The sequence below is a fragment of the Calonectris borealis genome, chromosome 10, assembly GCF_964195595.1.
Source record: "Calonectris borealis chromosome 10, bCalBor7.hap1.2, whole genome shotgun sequence".
NCBI lineage: Eukaryota > Metazoa > Chordata > Aves > Procellariiformes > Procellariidae > Calonectris > Calonectris borealis.
Genome location: NC_134321.1, coordinates 12,470,459 through 12,493,030, shown reverse-complemented (window position 1 = coordinate 12,493,030; position 22,572 = coordinate 12,470,459). Strand labels below are relative to the sequence as shown.

The 22,572-nt window shown below is 39.0% G+C and overlaps 1 protein-coding gene across 1 annotated transcript; it reads left to right on the top strand.

Moving 5' to 3' along the window:
* Positions 1 to 307: 307 nt before the first annotated feature.
* On the top strand, positions 308 to 21,206 carry TXNRD3 (thioredoxin reductase 3). Its single transcript, XM_075158887.1, has 16 exons — positions 308 to 544; positions 7,356 to 7,416; positions 8,924 to 9,033; positions 9,226 to 9,339; positions 11,232 to 11,304; positions 12,194 to 12,313; positions 12,724 to 12,866; positions 14,304 to 14,419; positions 14,528 to 14,753; positions 14,984 to 15,076; positions 15,547 to 15,623; positions 16,520 to 16,676; positions 16,877 to 16,984; positions 17,892 to 17,987; positions 19,506 to 19,640; positions 19,927 to 21,206. The coding sequence occupies exons 1-16, from the start codon at positions 422 to 424 to the stop codon at positions 19,987 to 19,989; spliced, it is 1,815 nt and encodes a 604-aa protein (XP_075014988.1). The 5' UTR covers positions 308 to 421; the 3' UTR covers positions 19,990 to 21,206.
* Positions 21,207 to 22,572: the final 1,366 nt, after the last annotated feature.

Genomic DNA, 22,572 nt, shown 5'->3' with positions numbered 1-22,572 from the left:
CCGCCACCCACTCAGCGCGACTCCCCCTGCGCATGCGCTCTCTCTTCTCCCTCCTCTCGGTTATTCCACAGCTCCTCTCAGACGGGAGGGGTGGCTTAAAAAAATGCAAGGTTATCCCTCTATACATCACCTTTAGGTAAACATTGGCGCTTCTGTCCGTGATGTAAAGGCCCTGTTTATTACTTTACAATGAGTCATAGCGCGTGCCTGAAAGAAGGGGCAAGCAGCGCTCTTTGGCATTTTGCCCCCCCCTCCCCGCCGATGGGTCGGTCCGGTTCGTCACCGTCCCCCGCTCCGGAAGGGGCGGGGTGAGGCTGAGGGTCAGTGGGGGCGTCGGGCGCGCGCTGCTGCCGTTGGGTGAGCAGGGCGCGCGCCGGGCGGTTGTAGCTCGTCGCTTCCCGCCTCAGCCGCCGGCCCCGCCATGCCGCCGCCGGGCCAGACCCAGCTCCCGGACTGGGACGGCCTGAAGCTCCGCGTGCGGACCCTCATCGCCTCCCACCGCGTCATGATCTTCAGCAAGAGCTATTGCCCCTACTGCAACAAGGTGAGGCGGCGGCGGGAGTCACCTTGGCGCGCTCCCCCGCGGGCCCTCTCTTCCGGCCGGCAGCCGCCGGAACGGGGGTTCTCGGAGCCGCTTGTCTCCTCTCGCCGTCCTGGCGTGTGCCGGGCGGAAGGGCTGTCGCCGGGAGGAGGAGGCAGGCCTGGCGTGGCCCCCGTGCGAGGCGAGAGACATCTGCCCTGAGGGCGCCCGCTCACACGGCTGGCGGCCCGCCCCGGGCGGGGGGAAGTGCGCAAGGGGAAGAGAGTTGGCAAGCAAACGTTGCGGACACGCTGCTTCTTGTGCCGGCACCCTTGGGATTTAGACGTTACAGAAGTAGCTCAATATCCATCCCAGTTAAGTTGAGCACCAGGTGCCACCCCTTGGAAACCCCCTTATCAGGCTTGAAATGAGGCAAAGATCCTCACCGGCGTCCTTGGTAGGTCTTTCCCTTTGCCACGTGAGTGAAGGGGTAGACGAGGGTGTGGGAAGTTCTGCACAGTGTGCTTGTTGCTCAGCTAAACAGCTTTTGTATCTGTTACTTGAAGGTCAGGTTGCTGGTTGTGTTGCTCTCTTACTGAAAATTTGAGCATCACATTGGTGTTCAACTTGGACAAAGTTGCATCCCTGGGGAGGGCTAAGTTAAGTTTTCTGCTGTTTTTGAAATTTGAGGGAGAAGGTTTACTCTATAGCAAGAGTGTAAGTTCTAAATGCTAGCCATAATGTGTGTTTAAAAACAACAAAAAACTATTGATTAGTTGTGATGTTCAGAGAGAAATATCTAGCCCTGGTTTTGCATCAATATCACAGGGTAGCTGTAACTAGTGAGCCAGAAAAGAAAAACAGGACCTTCATTAGAATTTTATGATACCAACACACTATAGTCATAGCCCACATAGAATCTGGGCCTTTGTAGGCATTGTGATTCTTGGATGTTTGCAAAGAGCATGTTATGAAATGTTAGTTAAACTTCATAATACCGTATTTGATGTGGCCATGGTGGAAAAACATAATTGGAACTGTGGGATCGAGTCCTGGTGTTCCTCAATGGAATTGACAACCAGGGAAACACTCAAGCTGCATTCCTATGTGTAGGTTAGGTTTAGTTCCAGTAGCTCTTGTGAGGGAGGAGATATTATGACCCTGTTGTAGAAAACTTAAATGAATATATCCTATCTCACTTGCAACTTAATTGAGGTTTTGGGAAAGGAAGCTTCTGTGTATGAAAGGGTAGGGAAAACCAATGCCTTCTTTCCAAAAATGTTTCGGTAGAAAGATAGTATAGCATAGTAGGCAACTCAAATCCTTCTAAAATTTGCTTATTTATCAACTTACTCAATGGAAGTTTTAGCAAATGAAGTGATGATAGGGTTGAAGTTTTGCTCAAGTCTGATTAGTCCAGTTGACAAAAATGTTTTCGTCTGTTGAGGAGAAATCCTTTTATTGAGGACTTCAGTGCTGTCCATTGAGAAATATTTAGTTGTGCCTGTCCGTATTGCTCTGTGTGCTTTTAGTGATCGTGTTTGCTCAAGTGTTGATATGCATGGCACTCCGTCCAGTGTTTTTGAGATCATACAATGGCATAGTAACTTTTTAAACTTTGCAACCTTTTCCTTCATCTGTTTGTGATATTGCAGTGGGGCTAGACTAACACAAGTAAGGGAAAAATAGACTTCATTGTAGTCGGGTTATTAAATTCCCCATTGATGTTTTTTCCTGCATTTGTTCAGAGCTTCTCCATTAGGCAGGATTACTTGCTTCAGGGAAACAATCAGATATGAGGAATATTATCTTTATTGTCTTGGAAAGGGGAAGAATGAGTGTCGTGCATAGGAGGGCCCTCTCTCATGGCCCTTTCTAGGAGGGAGAGTTGAAGGACTCTGTATGAATCTTTGTGAGGAGGGGGGTGGGAGGAAGAGCTGATTGCTCTAGTAGGCAGATTTCCTTGCATTACTTTCCGGTTTAGAACAGAAGAGAAAGGTAATATAATGAAGAAAACATGTAGAAGAGGTATATATTGCAGAGGAACAATTAGAAGAAGAAAGCTTATGAGAAAAGCAAGCCACACATGAGACATCAAGTGATAAAACAGAAATATCTGCAACCATATGAATATTAACAACCCCTCCCACCGAAGACTTAGAAAATAGTGAAAGGAATGGGGGAACAATGGGTAATACAGCATTCTTGCTAGCTGATCTAGTCTGTTGAATTAATGAAGTGGATATAATTTGAAAGTGTAGTTACAGCTTGGGTACTTAGCCTGTGATCACATAGTTTTGAGTTCTTAAAGACAGACGGATGTGAATAGTGTGCACAGTCTGTCTTTTACTGTGGATGGTTGTTAGCAATGTGCTTTTGGTAGGATTAATTGAAAAACTGATGATGTTTAGCACTAGTGCAGAGAACACTCATGCTTTAAAAGGACCTAATTTGGGGAGTGGGAAGAATTCTTTATTTCAAATGGATGTAGCCATGCTAGAAGAAAATTAAGATTGTGTTTTCCTTCAGAAAAGCACTGCAAATAAATTCTCTAAATGAATTAAGTAGTTCTTGATTCTGTTCAGTTTAGCTAGTAGCATGACTAGGCAATTGTGCAGTTCTTTTTCTGCAAATGCAATTTATTGTTCAATTACTTTAGCAAGGCAGTAGTGGAGAGAGGGTGGTGTTAGAATTACTTCCTTGTCATAACTTGACTGTTCTTTAATTTCTTACCACCCTGAAAAGATTAATATTAAGTAAGATAGAAGTGCATAAAGAAAACACAGCTTTTTAGCATGAAAAATTGCCAAGTCTGAACACTGCGATATGTTGAAATTATTTTAAGAGCAACAACTGTGGTTGCATAGAAGTTGCCGGTTATTCTAGTTATATGTTGTGCTATTACCCATTATGTTCTGTATCCACAGGGGTTTCTGGTCAATTCAGCTGTAGCTATTATAGAATGTTAGCTGATATGTGAAACAGCAGATATAGGACATACCATTATTACTGAACTTCACTGCATGAAGCTTATTTCAAACGTGCTTAGCTAGTGACAGAAAGGGTCTCCAGGAAGAGTTTTCTAAAGTGTTAGACCAATTTCTCAGTTTCAGAGAAATTATCTACTGTTTAGTAATATCTAGAAATTTTTCTAGTCTCTCTCTCTTTTTGTGAAAACTGGAAGGGTTTAGTAGGTAAACGAGGCCATTGCATTGGTCAGAAGGGAAACGAATGGTTGTATTGGTGACCATGCAACCTAGTATCCCATCTCTAGGGAGATACTTGTTGGAGAAATTACATTTTTAGGATTGGGGTATAAGGAAGGAAATTTCCTAGTATGCTGCTGAAGTTTCCAGCACTGTGTGGCTCAGGAATTTCTTGACCTGAGTTTGTAGTAGTTTTATTGAGTTAGAAGTTTTCAGTGGATCCTTCTTTCATTAATTGGTCTAATAGCTCTTTTGATCTCCTTTTAATTTTGGCTTTTACAATGTCAGGTGGCAGTAAGTTCTCCAGTTTATATATTGTATGGAGGTTTACTTCCTTTTCATTTCAAAATTGTTTTCTGGTAAATGCAGTTGTTGCTGTTTGCTCCAGTGAGTATTTCTCAGAAATCATTTCCTGGTCACCTTATCTAGATATTACTCATGATTAGTGTATGTTATCTTTCTACTCCTCCTAATAATTTTCTTTTCCAAACTGGAATAATCTATTATCTCATGCCTGTATTGAAGACTTTGTAACTCTGATCATATACTTGTTACTTTTCTTTCTTTCTGTTTCATTAGCACAAGCATCATCTATTCATAAGTATAAAGTGCAATAGCTGCTTCTAATTAGGATGCTGACATTTGTCTGATTTTTTTTCTCTACTCCGTATCTTCAGTAGCGAATAAAGGTCGCTTAAATGCATTGTCTTAAATCTGTCCTTTCTTCAGTGTAATCCTTTCTTGTACTACTACTAATGTTCTCTGCCCTGTCGTCCTCCCTGCCAGCTGCTGTTGCAATGTTTTAGCAATTTAAAAAAAAACAAAACACTAATGAAAACTTGCCTGTTACTCTGCGGCTTTGCTGCAAACTAAAACAGCAGCCAAGTAGCTAATTTTGTGACTTTCCTCCAGATTCTTAGGTTACCACTTCATAGTAGTAATCCCTTTAAGCTTTGCTTTTTAGATCTTTCATGGCATTCAGCTTGGGCTTTGTAACAGCAGTTGCAGAGTGGGAGGTCTGTAACAGTCCCACTGCCTTTTCCTTTTCATTCAGTCCATACCCATAGTCATTCCAGTAATGAAGCCTGAAGGTAATGGTGAGTTGAGGACGAAAGTTTTTAGGACCACCTAGATGGTTAGAGGGCTGGAGCACAGGATGTGTGAAGAAGGAGCTCAGTTTGTTCAACCCTGAGAAGGCTAAGGAGGAATCTTAGTTGCTGTGTTCAGCAACCAAGTGGGAAGACAATCAGACTCTGAGAAGAGTTGCAGAGTGAAAGGACAAGGGCCAATAAAAACAAGTTGCAACAAGAGATACTCCAATGGGATAAAATGGAAATTCTTTACCGTGAGGATGGCCAAACATTGGAACAGCCCGAAGAGGTTATGGTATCTGCGTCTTTGCAGATATTCAGAATTGGAGCAGACAGTGCTTGAGCAACTAGATCAAACTTCACATTTGGCCCTGCTTTGAGCAGGGAGTTGGATCAGATGACCTCCAAAGGTCCCTTACAACTTAAATTATTCTATAATTGTAGAACTAATGTAATCAATTATACAAGCAGAGTTTATTTTTGTATATTATGGTTGATTCATGATGTGGTAAGAAACTTGCCATGTAGCTGGTGCAGAATGCAAAAGCTTTATGTTCGTCTGCATAAAGCTGAAACTCCAGTAGAAAGCACTGGAATACTCAGCCTTTGGTATAGTAACAGCATGGATCACTGCAGCATTAAAAACATTTTATTAATCATGTGTTTGACATATTTAAGCTTATTAGATGTGACTCAACTTACTCTTTGTGATGTGCTGTCAATAAATTTGAGGTTCATCAGAAAGCTGGTTGTAAAAGATTTCTTCTGAATTGGCAGCAACTTAGTATGCTTCATTGTTCAGACTCCATGCTGACAAGGGGATCCATCACACATATTTAGTGATTCTTGCTAGAGCTGTTTTCACATCAGGACAGTTATGATTAAAAGCAGATATTTTACCCATTGCCTTACAATATCTATTTGTATGAGTAAGTCTGCAAATTATATTTCAAAGGAGTGAATACTGCCAGATGTAATACTGCCTCCTGTGCTGTGAGGTATGTTGTTGTCCGACTGGAAGGACAATTCACAATTGCAATACTGCCGGTTTTACAAATAGGTGTTACCATAAAAAAATCTCAGTTCTAAAATGCTGCCTGATTTGAATCTGGTAATGGTACACTCTGTCCATTCAGAACTGATATTAGAAAAACACCCAGAACTCTGGGTAACACCCAGATTCTCTGTTAGAGAATCTCCTCTAAGTTGTCATTTAGGATGTTTTTTTTTTTTCTTTTTAAGACTAGGCTTGTATATAGAGTTCTCCTCCTCCCCCCCCTCCTTTTTTTTAATTTATTGCTCACTTCTGGATGCATAAACCATGTTTCTAGGACATGCTCCAGTGATACTATATCTGATTTTATTCATGGCAATGCAGGAGAAAGCAACCTTTTAATGACCAAGCATCTTTAGAATGCTTCTCCTGCTTAATGGAGAAGAATAGCAATTTAAGAAGTTAAAAAATGTAACTGTTACATTCTGGTATTAACTCTTTCAATATTTCACAAGCAAGATATGACTGATTTAGTAAAACAATGGCAAACAAGTTAGAACCACTCCTGCCTGATCCTGGAGGCTGAGGCAGATGTTGTTAAACAGTAAACCAAAAATCAGTGCTGGAAGAAAATTCAAGAGATCATCTAGTCTTGTCCCCTGCCTCACGGTAGGAGAAGTGGTAGTTCAAACACTTTTGAAATGTACTTTGAAGCCACTCACTGATGAAGATTGTCATCTACCCAGGCAATGTGTTTCAGTGCCTTGCTATTAGGAAAAGCTTTTCCTAAAGTCTAATATCAATCTCTTGATGCAGTTCAAGACCATTAGTTCTTATTCCATCCAGTACCACATCTCTTTTTCCTTGAGGGAGTCCATTATTTATTTGAAGACAGTGTTTTCTTTCCCCATTTTTTCTTTATGTTAAACCCAACTCATTGACTCCTTACAGTAATTGTTCTCTGCTTGTTCTAAAACTTTCCTGAAGTACAGCAACCAAAAGTGAAGGCAGGGCTGGTAGGCATGAGCTGTCCTAGTGCTGAGTACACTTGGAGAGTATTACCCTTTCTGCAGCTTTTTATAACGCCCTTTTTTTTTGCATTTACTTGACAGTGTTTTGTTTTGCATGTTATCCTCTACTCCCTTTTTTCTTTCTTTCCTTAGTACTTTCAAGGAATCTGGCTGTTATTTTATCTCTCCTCTTGATGTTTTTCTATATGGCAGTAATTCTCATGGCTTTTGGTATCTGTCAGGGATGGAGAAGCATATAGAAACTTTTTCTTAAGGTAATGAAACTTCTATTGGAAGATTGCTGTGATATGGGATGCTTAATCTGAATGCTGTTAAATAGCCTGGCTTTAAGTGAGGAACATGCAAAACATAGTAGTGCTAAACTTTACCAAAGGCATGTAGAGCTAGGCCCTCAAAGCATAATAACTGAGACTTAAAAATATCTGTATATGTCCAACAACCAAGTTTTACCCTGAGCTGTGTATCAGGTGTTGTGAAAGCTTTGCACTGGCATTGTGTCTGTTTCTGTTGTAGGTGAAAGAACTCTTCCGCTCTATGCGTGTGGAGTACTATGCTTTGGAACTTGATGTAACTGGTAAGTAGAAGAATGAAAGAGGATATATAAAGCAATTAAATCTTAATATATTCAGAGATAAAATCAATTAGGTTTCAATGTAGATTTTAATACAGGATGTGTTTTTAATATAACTGAAGGCTTTGACTCTCTGTACAAATCATTAGCTGATAGAGGATGTGAGATCTGATTTCTCTCTGAGGAGCTCTGTCTTTTGGGAAAAGGCCTGTGGTATTTTTCTCCTACCTCAGGTTCTTTTGTGGCTTTAGATGAATTGTTAATGTTTGACTTGGTATATGGGCGACCTTCGTGGAGAAAGTTGCTGAGTCATTGGAAGGAAGAGTAAATTCCAGTACCTTGGCTGTTGCTAGTTTGAGGGGGTTTTTTAAAGCCCAAACTGCTTTAGTTTTAATGCATGTGTAGTGCCTTATGCATGTATGTCCATAATGCACGTAGTTTTTAATGTAGTTTTAAGAACAAGTCGTTTCTAACATAATTCTTAGTAAACTCTTAATTGCACTGTTGGTAAGCTGTTGAATGTGTATTATAATCAATTTTTTTTCTGTACAAAACTTAGTTTCCAATGTTTTTTTAAAGTGCTAATGCTTGTTTGAAGTGTTTGTGCTTAAGCAGTGTTTGGGGAAAATACACTTATTTATTGATCCATCGCATCTTGTCTTACTTATTTTTACTTTTTATTGAAGTTGTGATACTGTGAACTAATTATAGCCCAAGATATGCAAAGTACAGTGCAGTCATTTTTTTCTGAAATTACTCCTAATTAATAATGTATTTCTCTTGCAATTGCTCTGATTACTGATACTAAATAGATACGGTCTTAGAGTAAAAAGATTTTAGTCAAAGTGATTACTGTAAATTCTCATTCCCACATTTACTGCTGGACAACTGCTGAGAGATCCAAATTGAGCCTGTGTGTGGGTGCTGATGATTCACGTGACAGGTCAGGCAATGATAATCTTAAAACTGGAAGGTTTAAGACAGTGTGGTGGGTAGAAAAAGTCTGAAGGCAGCTTTAGTAAGTAGAAGACCATGCTCATTCTTCCCATCCCTGTATTCTCATAATACAAAGCTGCTGGGCAAAACTATGTGCACTTAGACAGAACATACTTCAAAACTAGACAATTCTCATGAAAGAAAAGCTGTCTGTATGATCTACTGTGATATCTGGAAAAGAATTTTTGTGTGGTACCAAGCGTGACACTGTCAGGAAGAGACTGATCAAGAATCCAGGGAATACAGGGACTAAACTCTATTACTTTACTCCATTCTGTTAGAATTACCGCTTGAAGCACCGATTTATCCTTGGTATTTAAGTATGCTCTTTTGAGAAGTAGTTTCTGAAGACTTGTGTATGTTCAGGAAGTCTACAAATGTGATGCTTATAATAGAATTGTTTTCTTGGCAGGTCTACAGTATATTGCAGTCCAAACCTTCAATACTTCAGGTTGTTTTAAAAGCTCCCGTTTTGAAAATTGTTCTATAATGTACCTGTTTCTGTTATTCTTAGCTGATGGACCCAGTATTCAGCAAGTGTTAGCAGAGCTAACTAATCAGAGGACAGTGCCTAATGTATTTGTGAATGGAACTCACGTAGGCGGCTGTGATTCAACTTACCAGGTAACTTTTCTTGAAAAATCAGCTGGAAACAGACAAGACTACTGAGTGAATTCACTGTTTGATCATAATTAAATTTTGTGTGACTTATTAGACTGGGTGATCTAGCTCAGAGAAGGCATCGTCATTCAGTTTTTGTTTGCTCAGAAATGTGTGTGGTAATTTGATTTTTTTTTTCTCCCCCACTCCCCCCAGGCTTATCAGGATGGATCACTGCAGAAACTTCTTGGGGATAGCAAAGATGCAGAACCTTATGATTATGACCTCATTATTATTGGTGGTGGCTCGGGTGGACTTGCATGTTCCAAGGTATGACGTGAAAATTGCATTAAAGAACAGGCTGTATGTGAAACTTCTTCAAAAGTTAGTCTCGCTATTAATTACAATAGTATAAATCAGTCTATATTTTGATGATTATTACCATTCAACTTGTTAATTAATGAATCAGTAGTGGTCTACTAATGTGCTCATTCAGGAGATCACGGTCTGTGTGGACCAGTTTCTAGCCAATGCCTGTTCAGGTTTCGATCCTAATAATAGGTTTTAGGTTCTTGGCTGAGGGTGGAACCAAAAGTTTTTTAAGTATCTCCTCTTCATGTGTCGTACACAGGCACTTTAACACTTCCAAACAGTAATCTGGAAAAATTAAAGGCTATTCTTGAAGTACTTTTGACTGTTTAGGATTCAGGATCACCAGTCGTCTAAAATGAAGTGCTTTTAGCTGTTCTCTCAAGGAGCTGGTTCACTCCTTAGTTCTCTTTCTAGCTACTTTTTCAGAAATGGTAATAGAGTCTGTGTACCTCTTACACAGTTAGCTGTTGTTCAGAGTGCCTTAGGACCCAAAGTGTGGGTCCAGTTTTCTCTTCTACCTGGGGGATTTGAACACATGCTTCCCACCTCTCAGCCAGATATCCTAACCATCAGTTTATGGTTTGGGCATGGTGATGTTATTCTTGACAGCCTTGGCAATTGCTGTACAACAATACAGTTAAGCGTGCAACTTTCACTAGATAAATATAAGGCAGGCAGGAGAAGGTGACAATTAAATTCTTCAATTGGCCAATTGGACATTTTCAGAATGCCTTAGATCTTTCTTCGCAGTGCATTCTGGGACATCAGTTATCAACTTGGTGATAATTACCAAACTATTCAAAGTGGGAGAGATCAGGTATTCGCAGAACACAAGATAGCTGCGTAACTCTAAACCTTGTTTGAGCCAGGACTACAGTAACTCTGCAGGAGTTAAACAGATTTGAGGCACCTAAAGATTTGATACAAGCCCTTGAAGGATCAAACAATGGGTAGCTTCAATCAAGTGCCTGGTAATTGCTTGGACAGAGTATCATTATTCAGGTTGGAATGGACATTAGTGGGATGTCTAGCCTAAGCTCCTGCTCCAAGCAGGGTCACCTGTGAGGTCAAACAAGATTATGCAGAACCTCATCCATTTAGGTCCTGAAAATAGCCAGGGGTGGAGACGGCACAGCCTTCTGTGAAACCTGTTTCACTGCTTGAATGTCCTCATGGTGTTAAAGTTCCTTATATCCAATCTGAAACTCTCTTGTTTCAACTTACAGCCATTGTCTTTTGTCCCTCCACTACTCGCCAGTGTGAAGAGCCTGGCGCAGTCATCTTAATGATCTCCTCATAGGTATTGAAAGTTGCTGCTGCGTCCCCTCCAAATCCACCTTTTCTCCAGGCTGAATGTGTCAAGTTCCCTCACCCTTCTCATAGGGCGTGTGCTCCAGCCCCCTGAGCATCTTGGTGTCCTCCATTGAACTGTCTCCAGTGTGTTAACATCACTTTTTTCTTATTCATGAACATGCCAAGTCAATCCTGCCCTCCTGAGAGAAAAGGAGAGCTAATAGCATAAATATTGTTTTGGGTGAGGTAGAAAAGGATCATAGGCTGATAAGCCCATCTCATACCCTCTTCAGATCATGGCTTTTGACAGTGTAGGATGATATGGATGCAGCATTGAACATAAGTATCCATTCAAAGTTTGGAAAAAAGTAATAGTTTTTGAGGGATTTGAATTTTTGTCTAGTGAAGGAGGTAGAAGAGCCGTATATGATAATGAGACTAATCAGCAAAAGAGCCTTCTATTAGTGCTAAGTATATCGTGACCATAAATGAGCAGACAGGCTTTCTTGGTCAGGCAAAATTTCAGTAATGCTGACTTGTCTCTCCATCTTTTACAGGAAGCTGCTGCCTTGGGAAAGAAAGTAATGGTGTTAGATTATGTTGTTCCAACGCCTCTTGGAACATCATGGGGTAAACGTCTTTTAACTTGTATTTTATGATGTTTGAGTGCCAGTGATACATACTGAATTGTTAGATATTATGGATTTGTATTCTTAGAAATTGTGGCTGAATTCCTGTAATTCTGGAACACAGATAACAAAGGAGTTGTTTTCCTGGCATGCCTGCTTTTCTGGATAGTTATTTCTGGTTTGTGCATTGCTAACTCTCAGTTCTTTGTCAAGTGTTGTTCTAGTTCTGTTCACTTTCAAATTGTGTCCGGATAGTGTGTGCGTGCGTGTGTGTGCATGTTCACATTCTCATGTTTGTGGGGTTTTTTTGCCTTTTAGTTAATCTAGTTCTATTTCGTGGACAACTGATCTAGGCCTACCTCTAGAACAGCATTACTATATGGCTATGCATGCCTCATCTTTCCATAATTAAAGACAGCTGCTGTCTGACCTTATTAATACTATTGGCAGTTGAGAATGAGTAAGGAACTTCATTGGTCAAGTTTATTGAGTTGAGATGTGAATGTGCTTTCATAGCTAAGATTTCAAACAAATAAATATTTCAAATTCCACATAAGAGGTGATACTAAGCTCTAGGAACTTTGGGCTTTTTGCCTTGCTTACTTGCCAGTCTGACTAAAATCTAAAGCACTCTGGGGTAAGTATCCTGGGTCTATGTTTAAGACAACACATGGTACCCTTCTTGGTTCGTAACCTGTTAAACTGAATACAAACTTGTAAGCTTAGTATGTTCATTGTATTTTAAAATGTCTCTTAAAACAGAAATTTCATGTTACTTGTGTGGCTACAGCAAACATCAACTGGTATATGGGTGATTATACAAAGCACACGATAGGAAAAGCATAAATATCCTGTTCATGCAGGTAATAACATGGTTCTTTCCATCTTAGGACTTGGTGGCACATGTGTAAATGTAGGTTGCATTCCTAAGAAGCTAATGCATCAAGCAGCACTTCTGGGTCAGGCACTCCAAGATTCAAGGAAGTACGGGTGGCAGTATGAAGAACAAGGTTAGTAAGAACACAGAGGACAGACCAAGACAGTGTACAGAGGAGACTCTGAGCTTAACGTCACTCTTGTACTTTGGACTTAGTAAACTAGAGGCAGAGTTCAGTAGTTTTCTTAGATGAATCCGAAGGCATCCTTCTTCTTGAGTCATAGAAACCTTTAGGATTGAAAGATAATTGTGTCTTGTTCCCTATATCTGAATTAAATGAAAGAACTTCTAGAATGAGCTTATTTCAGATAGTAACAAGTCAGGTAAATATAGCATAGTAGAACAAGACTTTAATATCTATCCTCATAACTGATGATAATGATGTTTTCTTAGCGTGATGTACAATGAATAAGACTTAAGTTTTTCTTTAAGGGCTCATTGCACTTTGATTTCTTTAAATATGAAACTAATATCTTGTTTCAGTTAAACACAACTGGGAGGTCATGGTGGAAGCAATTCAAAACTACATTGGTTCTTTAAACTGGGGCTATCGAGTGTCCTTAAGAGAGAAGTCTGTGACATACCTCAATTCTTATGGAGAATTCATTGAACCACACAAAATTAAGGTATGTGCTGTGTTTAAAACATTTTGTTGGGAGGGAAAACTTGTGTTCTAAAACTGCCTTTTAAAATCCAACAGGGAAGAGGCTTCATCTTGACATTGCCAACTTAAGTCAACTGTAGTTAAAAACTCATTTGTGAAATAAGTTATTGATTCAAATTATTATTGTACTTTAGTACATGCCACAGTGTTTGCAAACCTAGTAACTCTTTTGTAAGAGTAATGTGGGTATCTGTAAACTTATGTCTTGCATGAATAGAATAAGATGGTCTCAGTTGCTAACTTCATGACTGAGGTCAGCAGCCTGAGGGGGTTGCAGGGGGGAAGAAAAGCTTTAGCTGTACGATTTTGCCACTTGGAAAATCTTCATACTAAAGCATAAAAACTATTGAAATTAAATACAGATTAAACACTTGCATAACAGTGCTGCTAGAACCTTATGCTGTATCAGCATAAGAATTAAATTGTCAGTTTTGCAAGACAAAACATGTGCTGGCAATCTTGCTGTAAATGATCATCTTGTAGCAAGGTTAACTTAGAAGAAGTGCATATTGAAGACAACTGTTTGGTAGAGTGTGTGTCTGAACCAGTCTGTTTTCAATATGGGTTTATGAAGGCTGAACTACATGTGTTTTAAACCAAGAGACTAGCACTGAAAAGACAGTAGTATGCTCAACTTACCTCATCTACCAACTGTTCTAGTGTCCAGGTATGCAGGTCATCTACTTAATTGTCCTTAGTCTATAAATGAAGTAGAACAGAAAGACTTTCAGCAGGAGGTTGGACTAGATGATGTCCTGAGATCCCTTCCAACCTGAATTACTTGATGGGGAGGAAGTTTCCCTTCATCTGTGTTGGAAAATAACTAAAGAGCAAGAATGAAGGTCAGATTTTGAGAGAGATGCATTGACAAAATGAAATTTCCCAAGACCAAGGGCCTCTAGAAGTCAAATTAGTTTGAATTCATTTAAGGCTGGGTCTTAGGCCCTCTGAGATCATGTAACTAGATCCTTTTTTTTTTTAATTTCTACATTGGCCTAGGAACTAATTGATGTTATTCTGTCACTAGCATTGTGTTGGCCTTTTATTGAAAGTAGGGCGCAGAGGAGGCTTAATTTATTGTGGCTTTTTATAACTTGAAAGTAAAGTTGTTATGAACAAATCAATCTAAATGAATAGTTCAAATGGGCAGGATTCAAAGAGTAAATGATTTAAAGTGCTTTAACTACTGTGAGGAAAGCCTGATAGTTTGTGATTTAAACCTATTATTCTTCAGTGACCTGCATGGCTTCTCTAAATGCATTAGTTCTTTTTTGAAACTGCTTGTTCTTGATTCTTAAACATATCCACAATATTTAAGGGGAGGATTACGTAATTTTTTTTATTTTATCTTACAACCTGTTCCTATGATAAAAACTTCCTTAACTGTCTATATAAACAGGCAACTAATAGAAAAGGACAAGCAACCTATCACACAGCAGAGACTTTTGTCCTGGCAACAGGAGAAAGGCCTAGATATCTGGGTATCCCTGGAGATAAAGAATACTGTATTACAAGGTGAGATGAAAAGGCATAGTAGACTGAACTTTGTCTGCTCTAGTGTTTGCGAAGACAAACAAGCTTGTCTTGAAAGAACCTTGTAACTTACACTTCTTTTCTTTTTAGCGATGACCTCTTCTCCCTGCCTTACTGCCCTGGCAAAACTCTAGTTGTGGGTGCTTCCTATGTGGCCCTAGAGTGTGCAGGATTTCTTGCTGGTCTAGGTCTAGATGTCACAGTGATGGTGCGTTCCATACTCCTTCGGGGCTTTGACCAAGAAATGGCAGAAAAAGTAGGTGCTTACATGGAAACACATGGCGTAAAGTTCATCAGGAAGTTTGTACCTGTTCAGGCAAGTCTTTCTTCAGGTTTCTTCTCTCCACGCAAAATTACTTTAAACAGCACATGTAGAATGCATGTGCTGTCTGGGAAGATTTTGGCTGTGTACAGGAATAAATGTTTTATGAGATTAAGCTTTTTTTTTTACTGCTGAATGATAGATTAGTAGGTCAAGGTTTAAAGTGACAATGTAAGTGAGCTCTGCTGCTTAAGGTCATTCTAAGCTTACAAATATTTATACAGGTTGAACAGCTGGAGGAAGGTATGCCTGGAAGACTGAAAGTGACAGCAAAGTCTACTGAGGGACCAGAAATGTTTGAAGAAGAATATAACACTGTAAGCATTTCTGGATTTGAAATAACTGAATATAGCAGCACATGAAAATGTATTAAAATACTGTAAAAGTTGTTCAGGAAAAAAGTAAAGGGAAATCTTGCTTGAAAAATTGTTCACATAAATTACTGGCAGAAAAAAATACATGAAAATTCAATATTCTTCTTCAATTGAGCCCTGTCAGCAGAACGGGCGAAACTTTACGTGCCTGGAATTTAGTTCATATGAACAGTGTTGTTGCTTCTGTCTTTGTTCTGATATTAACGTTTTGCTGTTTGTTGCATCTCTGAAACAAGTTGTACATGGAAGAGCCTGAACTGTTGGTGGCTCTTCCAAAAAATTTTTGGAAGAGTTACTTCAATCCTATGCTTCAGTTTTTTCAGAAGACGACCAAAGGAAGTGTTAGGCTGATTACACTTTTCTTGCATAAAATTATTGCATGTAATTTTGTGTGGGTTTTTTTTTTTTTTTAGGTTTTGATAGCCGTTGGTCGTGATGCATGTACCAGAAATATTGGTTTAGAGACAATTGGTGTTAAAATCAATGAGAAGTGAGTATTGCTCAACTACCTTAAACCACTGAATGTGATCATTTTTTTTTTTTTACCTCTAACAATACCTATGATACTGATGCTTTATTTTTTTTAAATCCTCACTCTTATACCTGGCAATTATGTGAACCTTTAAAACCTTTTCTCTCCTGGATTTGAGTACAGTTGTCCATTAACTTCATTTCTTTAATACGTATTTCGTAAAAGAACTATGCTGAATGAGTTAATACCTACTTGTTGGCCACTGTGCTTAAGGAATAGATTTAATATATTTGCTTAATTTACTTAGAAACTACAGCTTAATATTCTGTTAAATTAAACATTTTATTCAGCTCATGTGGCAAGTTAATCTAGGGATCCAAAGAGACAGCAAACTACTCACTTCCTACAGATTTAACTTTTTTCTTGTTTCTCCCTGGCATCACAGCAAAACTGGTGCAAAGGAAGAGGCAGGATTATGTTGTTAAGCAGAAAGCTGCTGCAAGCTGATCTTAAATTTTTCTAACAACTTACTAAGCCAACTTACTTAAACATGTGAGTGATATAGCAGCTCTTTTTCCCCATAGGGGAAAATGTACATTCCAAGCTGTATAATAATCAAGTAAAAGATAGTAAGTCCAAAGATGGCTGAGTAACTTCATTGTCATCAGACACGCACTGTCGCTCAGGTCAAAACTGGCCTACTGAATACTGACTTAGCCATGTGTCAGAGTTGGAGGTAATGGATGCTCTGAAGAGTTTGCAGTTGAAGTAAAAAAGGCGTAAGCATATTTAATAAAATGTGCATAGAATAGTTAGAATAACATCTTTGTAGCAGAACTTCTCCCCTGTTTTTTGCTGAGCTCTGAGGAAGGTTATGATACTGAACTCTATTCTCTTTTCTGTTTGTTTTAAAGGAATGGAAAAGTACCTGTAAATGATGAAGAACAAACCAATGTGCCTTATGTTTACGCTATTGGAGATATATTGGATGGAAAGCTTGAACTTACTCCAGTTGCCATTCAAGCAGGGAAACTGCTGGCCCGCAGGCTTTATGGTGGTAGTTCCACAAAGGTAAAGCTATAAGAATACAACTTCAACTTACTTCTATGCTTTTTGCCTCAAAATTGCAATAGCACGAGCTGATTTGTCCACTTGTCTGTGGGCACTGCAAGTGTTTTATTAAAAAAAAAAAAGTGCTAATACAACTTTTCCTGTTACGTACTGTATGGAACTTGCATAGTCTAAATATAAATTTTGTTTTTTATTTTTAGTGTGACTATATCAATGTACCAACGACAGTGTTTACTCCTTTAGAGTATGGCAGCTGTGGGTTAGCTGAAGAAAGAGCCATAGAAGAATACGGAAAGCAAAACTTGGAGGTGAAGAGCACACAAGACTTGTTTAACTTGTAGCTTGAGAATGTTTTTCTTGCGCCTTGCTGCTTTACACTCAAGGCATAGTGTTAAAACAAGATTAGAAGGTTAGCTGGATAGGTCTTTGATTGTGGAAGTGTTGTCATCTGGCTAACAAGGTATTGGACTCCCAGAAATCCAGGACTGGACTTGATAATGTTAGAATTGTGCGTTAGCTATTTGCATGCTGCCGAGAAGCATTTGACTTCCGGCCAAACTCAGGTTGCAAGACTGTAGGTGCTTTATTTTGTTGTTGTGAAGAAAAGACTTACTGCTGAAGTATACCAAACTCCTGGGATGAACTGGCTATTTTCTGCTTATTTACTGTACTTGAATTGGGAATTAATTTCTTCCTGACCTTTTCTTATGGCTATAGGAGTATTGGGCGTAACTTCCCTGTTTTATGGTAATTTCTGGCTTCTGCACTTCTCTGAAGAGTTTCATTAAAGCTGTTTGCATGCCTTGTGTTTGACTCTTTACATCTTTCAAATACACTTGGCATTATTTAGCTTCTGCTGTTGCCTGTTTTGCAGAATAGGTTTAAACTTTTAGTAACCAGATATTAATTTTGTGCTACTAAAGCACTTCTCTTTCTGAAAGTATGATCTTAAAATGCTTGTGTGTCTTATAGCTGTTGCTATAGAGTACTTAAATCAAGGGTGCATGGTTTGAGTCAAGTCTTCCTCTACTGACTTTTGGAGGATGGACTGCTTGGGTTGGGGGCAACAAAAATCAGTCTTGTCTAGTATATGTTATGAAAATCTAATGGGTTAAATGTCAAACCACCTATTTGTAAAGACATTAAAAATTAGAATTATGTCTGACTGAATTAATTCATCAAATTCTAATACTCTTTTTCTTGTCATCTTCCCAGGTTTATCACAGTTTGTTCTGGCCACTTGAATGGACAGTACCAGGCAGGGATAACAATACATGTTATGCAAAGATTATCTGCAGTAAACATGACAACGTAAGTAGCAAACTGGAATGGATATGCTGAGTGTATTCTTGAAATTTCTTTAGACCAGCCAAAAAGACTAGTGTCTTTTATTTGACCTGCCTGACGCCAGCTCCATTCTGTTAACATAGGTATTTAAGAGGTCTAATCAATTTGGAGAGAGCTGATTGTTTTGTTTTGGGGTTTTTTGGTGTAACAGCTGTTTGAGCAAATGGTAGCTTTACATGTTATGAAACTTCATGCTGAGTTCCAATTTAAGGATAGATTTGTGAAGAAATTCACCAAGGTTTTTCTTCGCAGTGGGTTTTGAGTAACTAGTATCTGGTGTCTTGTTTTAGGTTCCTGGACTTTGTGGTTTTTGCTTTTTGCAAAGTGCAGAATTTTGTATGTGTAGAAACTTGGAAAACATGTGGTTGGCCCTAGAAAACTCGGGGATGAGAAATGGGAATTTCTAGTGATCAGTAGGTTCTTGTTGTTGCAAAAAGTAAGTGCCAGTGCCGTCCGGTATTTTTCCCCAAAACTATTTGGGAGAACAGACAAACAAAGGAAGATTTTTGGTGTTTAAAATTACTTTGGAGAGAAGGAATGATATGGTGAAATAGCATGGCTTTTAAGCTAAGAGGAAGTAAGCTTACTCTTTTCCTTATTAGCCCACCTAACCTTTTCTCAAAGACTGCAGAAAGACTCAAAGTTCTGCTTTTATTGGAGCCTCATTGGAAATAATCCAAATGAAAAGAACACAATGGAAGGAGGGACTTCATTTAGATTTTTATGTGAAAGGTTTTTTCCTAGGATGCTGGAGGGGAATGTAAGGTAAATAGTGTATTTAAATCGCTTGTATTATGAGGAATTTGTGCCCTATCTTGCAAATCATGGCCAGACTTGGGCTAGGACATCTCTGAAGGTATGGGAACATCCTGGGATTGTTTGTATCCCTCTTGATAAACCAATTCATGAAACAAATTGAAACAAACCACACCCATTTTTAACTTGTTTTTGTAGCCTACCGCCATCACTCTAGATCTTGCTACAGAGACAGCTTGCTCAAAATTCAAGTCTATAATGTTTTCATTTTCCTTCTTGTTAACTGCTTGGGGAGGAAGGGAACAGCCAGTGAAGCTCTTCAGTATCAGATTTTTAACAAACAATGTAAACAGGTCTTCGAACTGGCCTAATTTCAATGTAGAAAAATAACTTTAAATCTGAACATACTAAACATGCTGTATATCTATAAAATCATAAAAACAGCTGACAAAACTAGAATCTGTTTCGTTTTAGGCAGTGTCTTTGAATTAGTGTTGTGCAGTGAATTTAAAACTCATTCATTTTAAAACATGTTTCATTCTGCTATAATGGACTGAAAAGAACTGCAGAGCTACTTTCTTCAGAGTAGTTCATTTCTTGTTAAGACTCTCCTGTTGACCTCTTTGCGTAACATATAATTTTTAACATAGTGGGAGTTACATACTAGAGCTTTTGTTTAAACTTTACCTAGTACTAACTCCTGTTTTGTTCTCACCTGTCTTAAAGAATCGTGTGATAGGATTTCATGTTCTTGGACCTAATGCTGGTGAAGTTACCCAAGGTTTTGCTGCTGCAATAAAATGTGGTCTCACCAAAGAATTACTTGATGAAACAATTGGTATCCATCCAACTTGTGGAGAGGTAAGGGAGGGGGAGGGCACAGCTTGATTTAAAACCTGCTTTTGAAGATGGTTACCTAGATGCAAGGAAAGAATACTACATTGTATTTTGAGATTTATTTAGTATTTGCTTAACTTCTCACCATAAGATATTGACATGTGATAGAAAATGTGTTAATTTGCACCGCAACTTGTTTTCCATTGTAACAGTTCAAAGAAACCTAGTATTGTTACAAGAGGAGACCAATAGCCATGTGGATGATGATACAGAGCGACAGTAAATAAGCTGTTCTTTTGGTGTCTTACAGGTGTTCACTACAATGGATATTACAAAATCTTCAGGACAAGACATCACTCAAAGAGGCTGCTGAGGTTAAACCTGCTGTTTTACATGTTTTCATGTTATGCACACTTGGTTCTGTGGAAGCCCTAATACATCCAACTGCTTTGCAGCAAAATAAACATTTGCATCAGTACCACTGTATGTAGTGCAGCTGGGAGTGGTGCCATTGTGAGGCTTCCTCAGTAAATAGTGTTGCAAATGGAAACAGTAATACAGCAGGGAAATCTTGAACTGTAAATCCCGACTTTGCTTGGAATCAGCACTACTGTGCTTTTTTGATGTTCTGGCTCGGAACCTTATTGTGAGGTGAGCTACGACTGATGGCTTCCATGCAAGGTTGGGAGATCTCTTCGTCCGGTCAGATGACTGAACTCCTTCTGAAGGAAATTCTTAAGTTGCACAAATTAAAGCTAGCGCTTCTAGGCTCCAGTGTACAAATGCCTGAGATAGAGGACAAATATATAATTGAATGATTCTTGCCAACAGTTTACAGTTGACTGATTTACCTTTTTTGATGCAATTTCTTTTACTTAATTGTATATTCAGTTGAGGCAAGATGGCACAAATAGGATGCAGTGTTGAGCAGTGCAGTTCAAGCACTAGTCTCCCACCTCAACCAGTCTAAAACTTCAAAGTAATGTAAGATAACGCTGCTGTTCACGTTCATAGTTGTTTGACCTCAGGTGACATCCTGTCTTTTAAGATAAAAATTTTGGTTGTAGGCATCTTGTGTGTCAGGGTTGAAGAGCACAAGCGCAAGACCTTGTCAATTTGTTCTTGCTGTTTATGACTCTATTTAGTGCTAATAGTTTCAAATCTGGTTTCAGCTCTGTAATGTAAAACATCACAGAACCCAAAACTGTAAGTCCGTACTCTTATGTGGAGTATTAAAGTCTTGGAGGAGCAGGGTCTGAGAGTAATCTGTCCCACTAATATAGTAGGTGCCTGCCCATGATGGTAGTAAGCGTTGCATAGAATTTCTCTTTGAAGCATGTGTTGCAGCAGAGAACAATGACTTGGTGTGCTATCGTGCTTTGTGTAGTGTTGTGTACAGTCAGTACTCTGAAGCATTCCCCTAGCATTCTGCTCTGGAGGAACTGTGCTTGAATTTGGCTCTTAGTTTTGTCCAAAGAGATGTTTTGAAAGACTACTCTGAACATTGTATGATAGTAAACAAACAGTTTTTAACTATTTAATCTATGATGTACCATGGAATTTGAAGTTCAATAAAGAATGTATACAACACTGTGGTGTCTGACCTCATGGTTTATGTTATTGCATACTTGAGATTTTATTGTGCTTCAATTATATTGTTTATCACATGCAATACTAAAACCTCTATAGATGTGTACATGCTGTAATCTTTCAAATGGAGAAACAAGTTTTCTTGCCACATCTGGGGGCTTGCTCAAGAAATCTAACACGCTTCTATTTCACTATGCAGAATTCTCTCTGCTCAAACTGAGAACAATTTTATACCACTTCTATGTACTCCAGAAGATCCTAAATACATATGTTGTAGTGTTTAACTGCAACATAGCTGAAAGATGCTCAGCAACAAATCTTGCTGGTTTTCAAATTTAATAAGTCTTGGAGACTTTGAGGTTTTGCTGTGGGTGCCTCGTAGTACTGCAAAATGTTTTCACTTGACAATGGGGACACTTGCTGAGCTGCTGGTGTTGCTTTGCTGCGGAGCTCTGGGGAGTTACTTACTGTGGTCACTCATAGAAATATTCGATAGAGCCACCTGCTTGCTGTGACTTCTGCAGCAGTGACCTTAAGAGTGGCACTGCCAAAACCTTGCATGGCTGAAAGTTTGCCTCTTAATAGGTCAGATGTTACAGTTTGAAGTAAAGTAGGCATAATAGTAGTGTAGAAGTGACCTTAATCTCTAAACTGAAATGGGTAAACCAGAGACTCATCTGAGTTCTTTTTAAAGTCAGGGGAGATTAGGGTGGACAGCTAGTAGCAGGTAATATGTTACAGACTTTGCACAATCTAAACAGCTGAAATGAAACTTAGTATAACAATAAAGCATTCAGAAGGCTTTATATCATGAGAAACTGACTGGTAATGACAAAGTTTACCTTGCATAGCTGTGTTACAGAGGAAGTAGGAGGAAACAAATCAAGTTAATGAATAACTTCCTGAATTTACTATTAGTAGGCACTAATTGAGTTTTATTTCGAATTCAGATTTGATTTGCAGGTTCAAGTTAATTGATCAATAATTACCACTTGCATATCTGTAACTGTACTAATTGGGGATGTTTCTTATGTCAAACTTGCCTAGGCTGTCAACTCTTTCTAAGTGATACTTTACAAGCATTGAGCACTCTATACAGTTAGTCTTTTAAGCATTAAACTCTCCAGTTAAAGTATATGATAAGTAGCTAATAGCAAGAACAGTATTTTAAGTGAACATGTTGCTTGTACTTCAGTAGGCTCACATGTAAAGTAAAAGGCACCATGGCAACAAGAGGTAGTTAAAAGCCAAAATTTTAAGTTTGACAGTAGGTGTTAGAGAAAAAGGTAGAATCTGAGAAGTAAAAACCTGTAACAGCCAACTAAATATTCCTGAATGTAGAGTCTGACATTGGTTTTCCAGTCTT

Bases quoted from the DNA above. Each gene is read 5' to 3' on its own strand.
- TXNRD3 (XM_075158887.1), top strand. From the start codon at position 422: ATGCCGCCGCCGGGCCAGACCCAGCTCCCGGACTGGGACGGCCTGAAG. The intron at 9,340-11,231 runs GTATGACGTGAA...CATCTTTTACAG, and splicing joins GTGGACTTGCATGTTCCAAG to GAAGCTGCTGCCTTGGGAAA. The intron at 14,754-14,983 runs GCAAGTCTTTCT...ATATTTATACAG, and splicing joins GGAAGTTTGTACCTGTTCAG to GTTGAACAGCTGGAGGAAGG.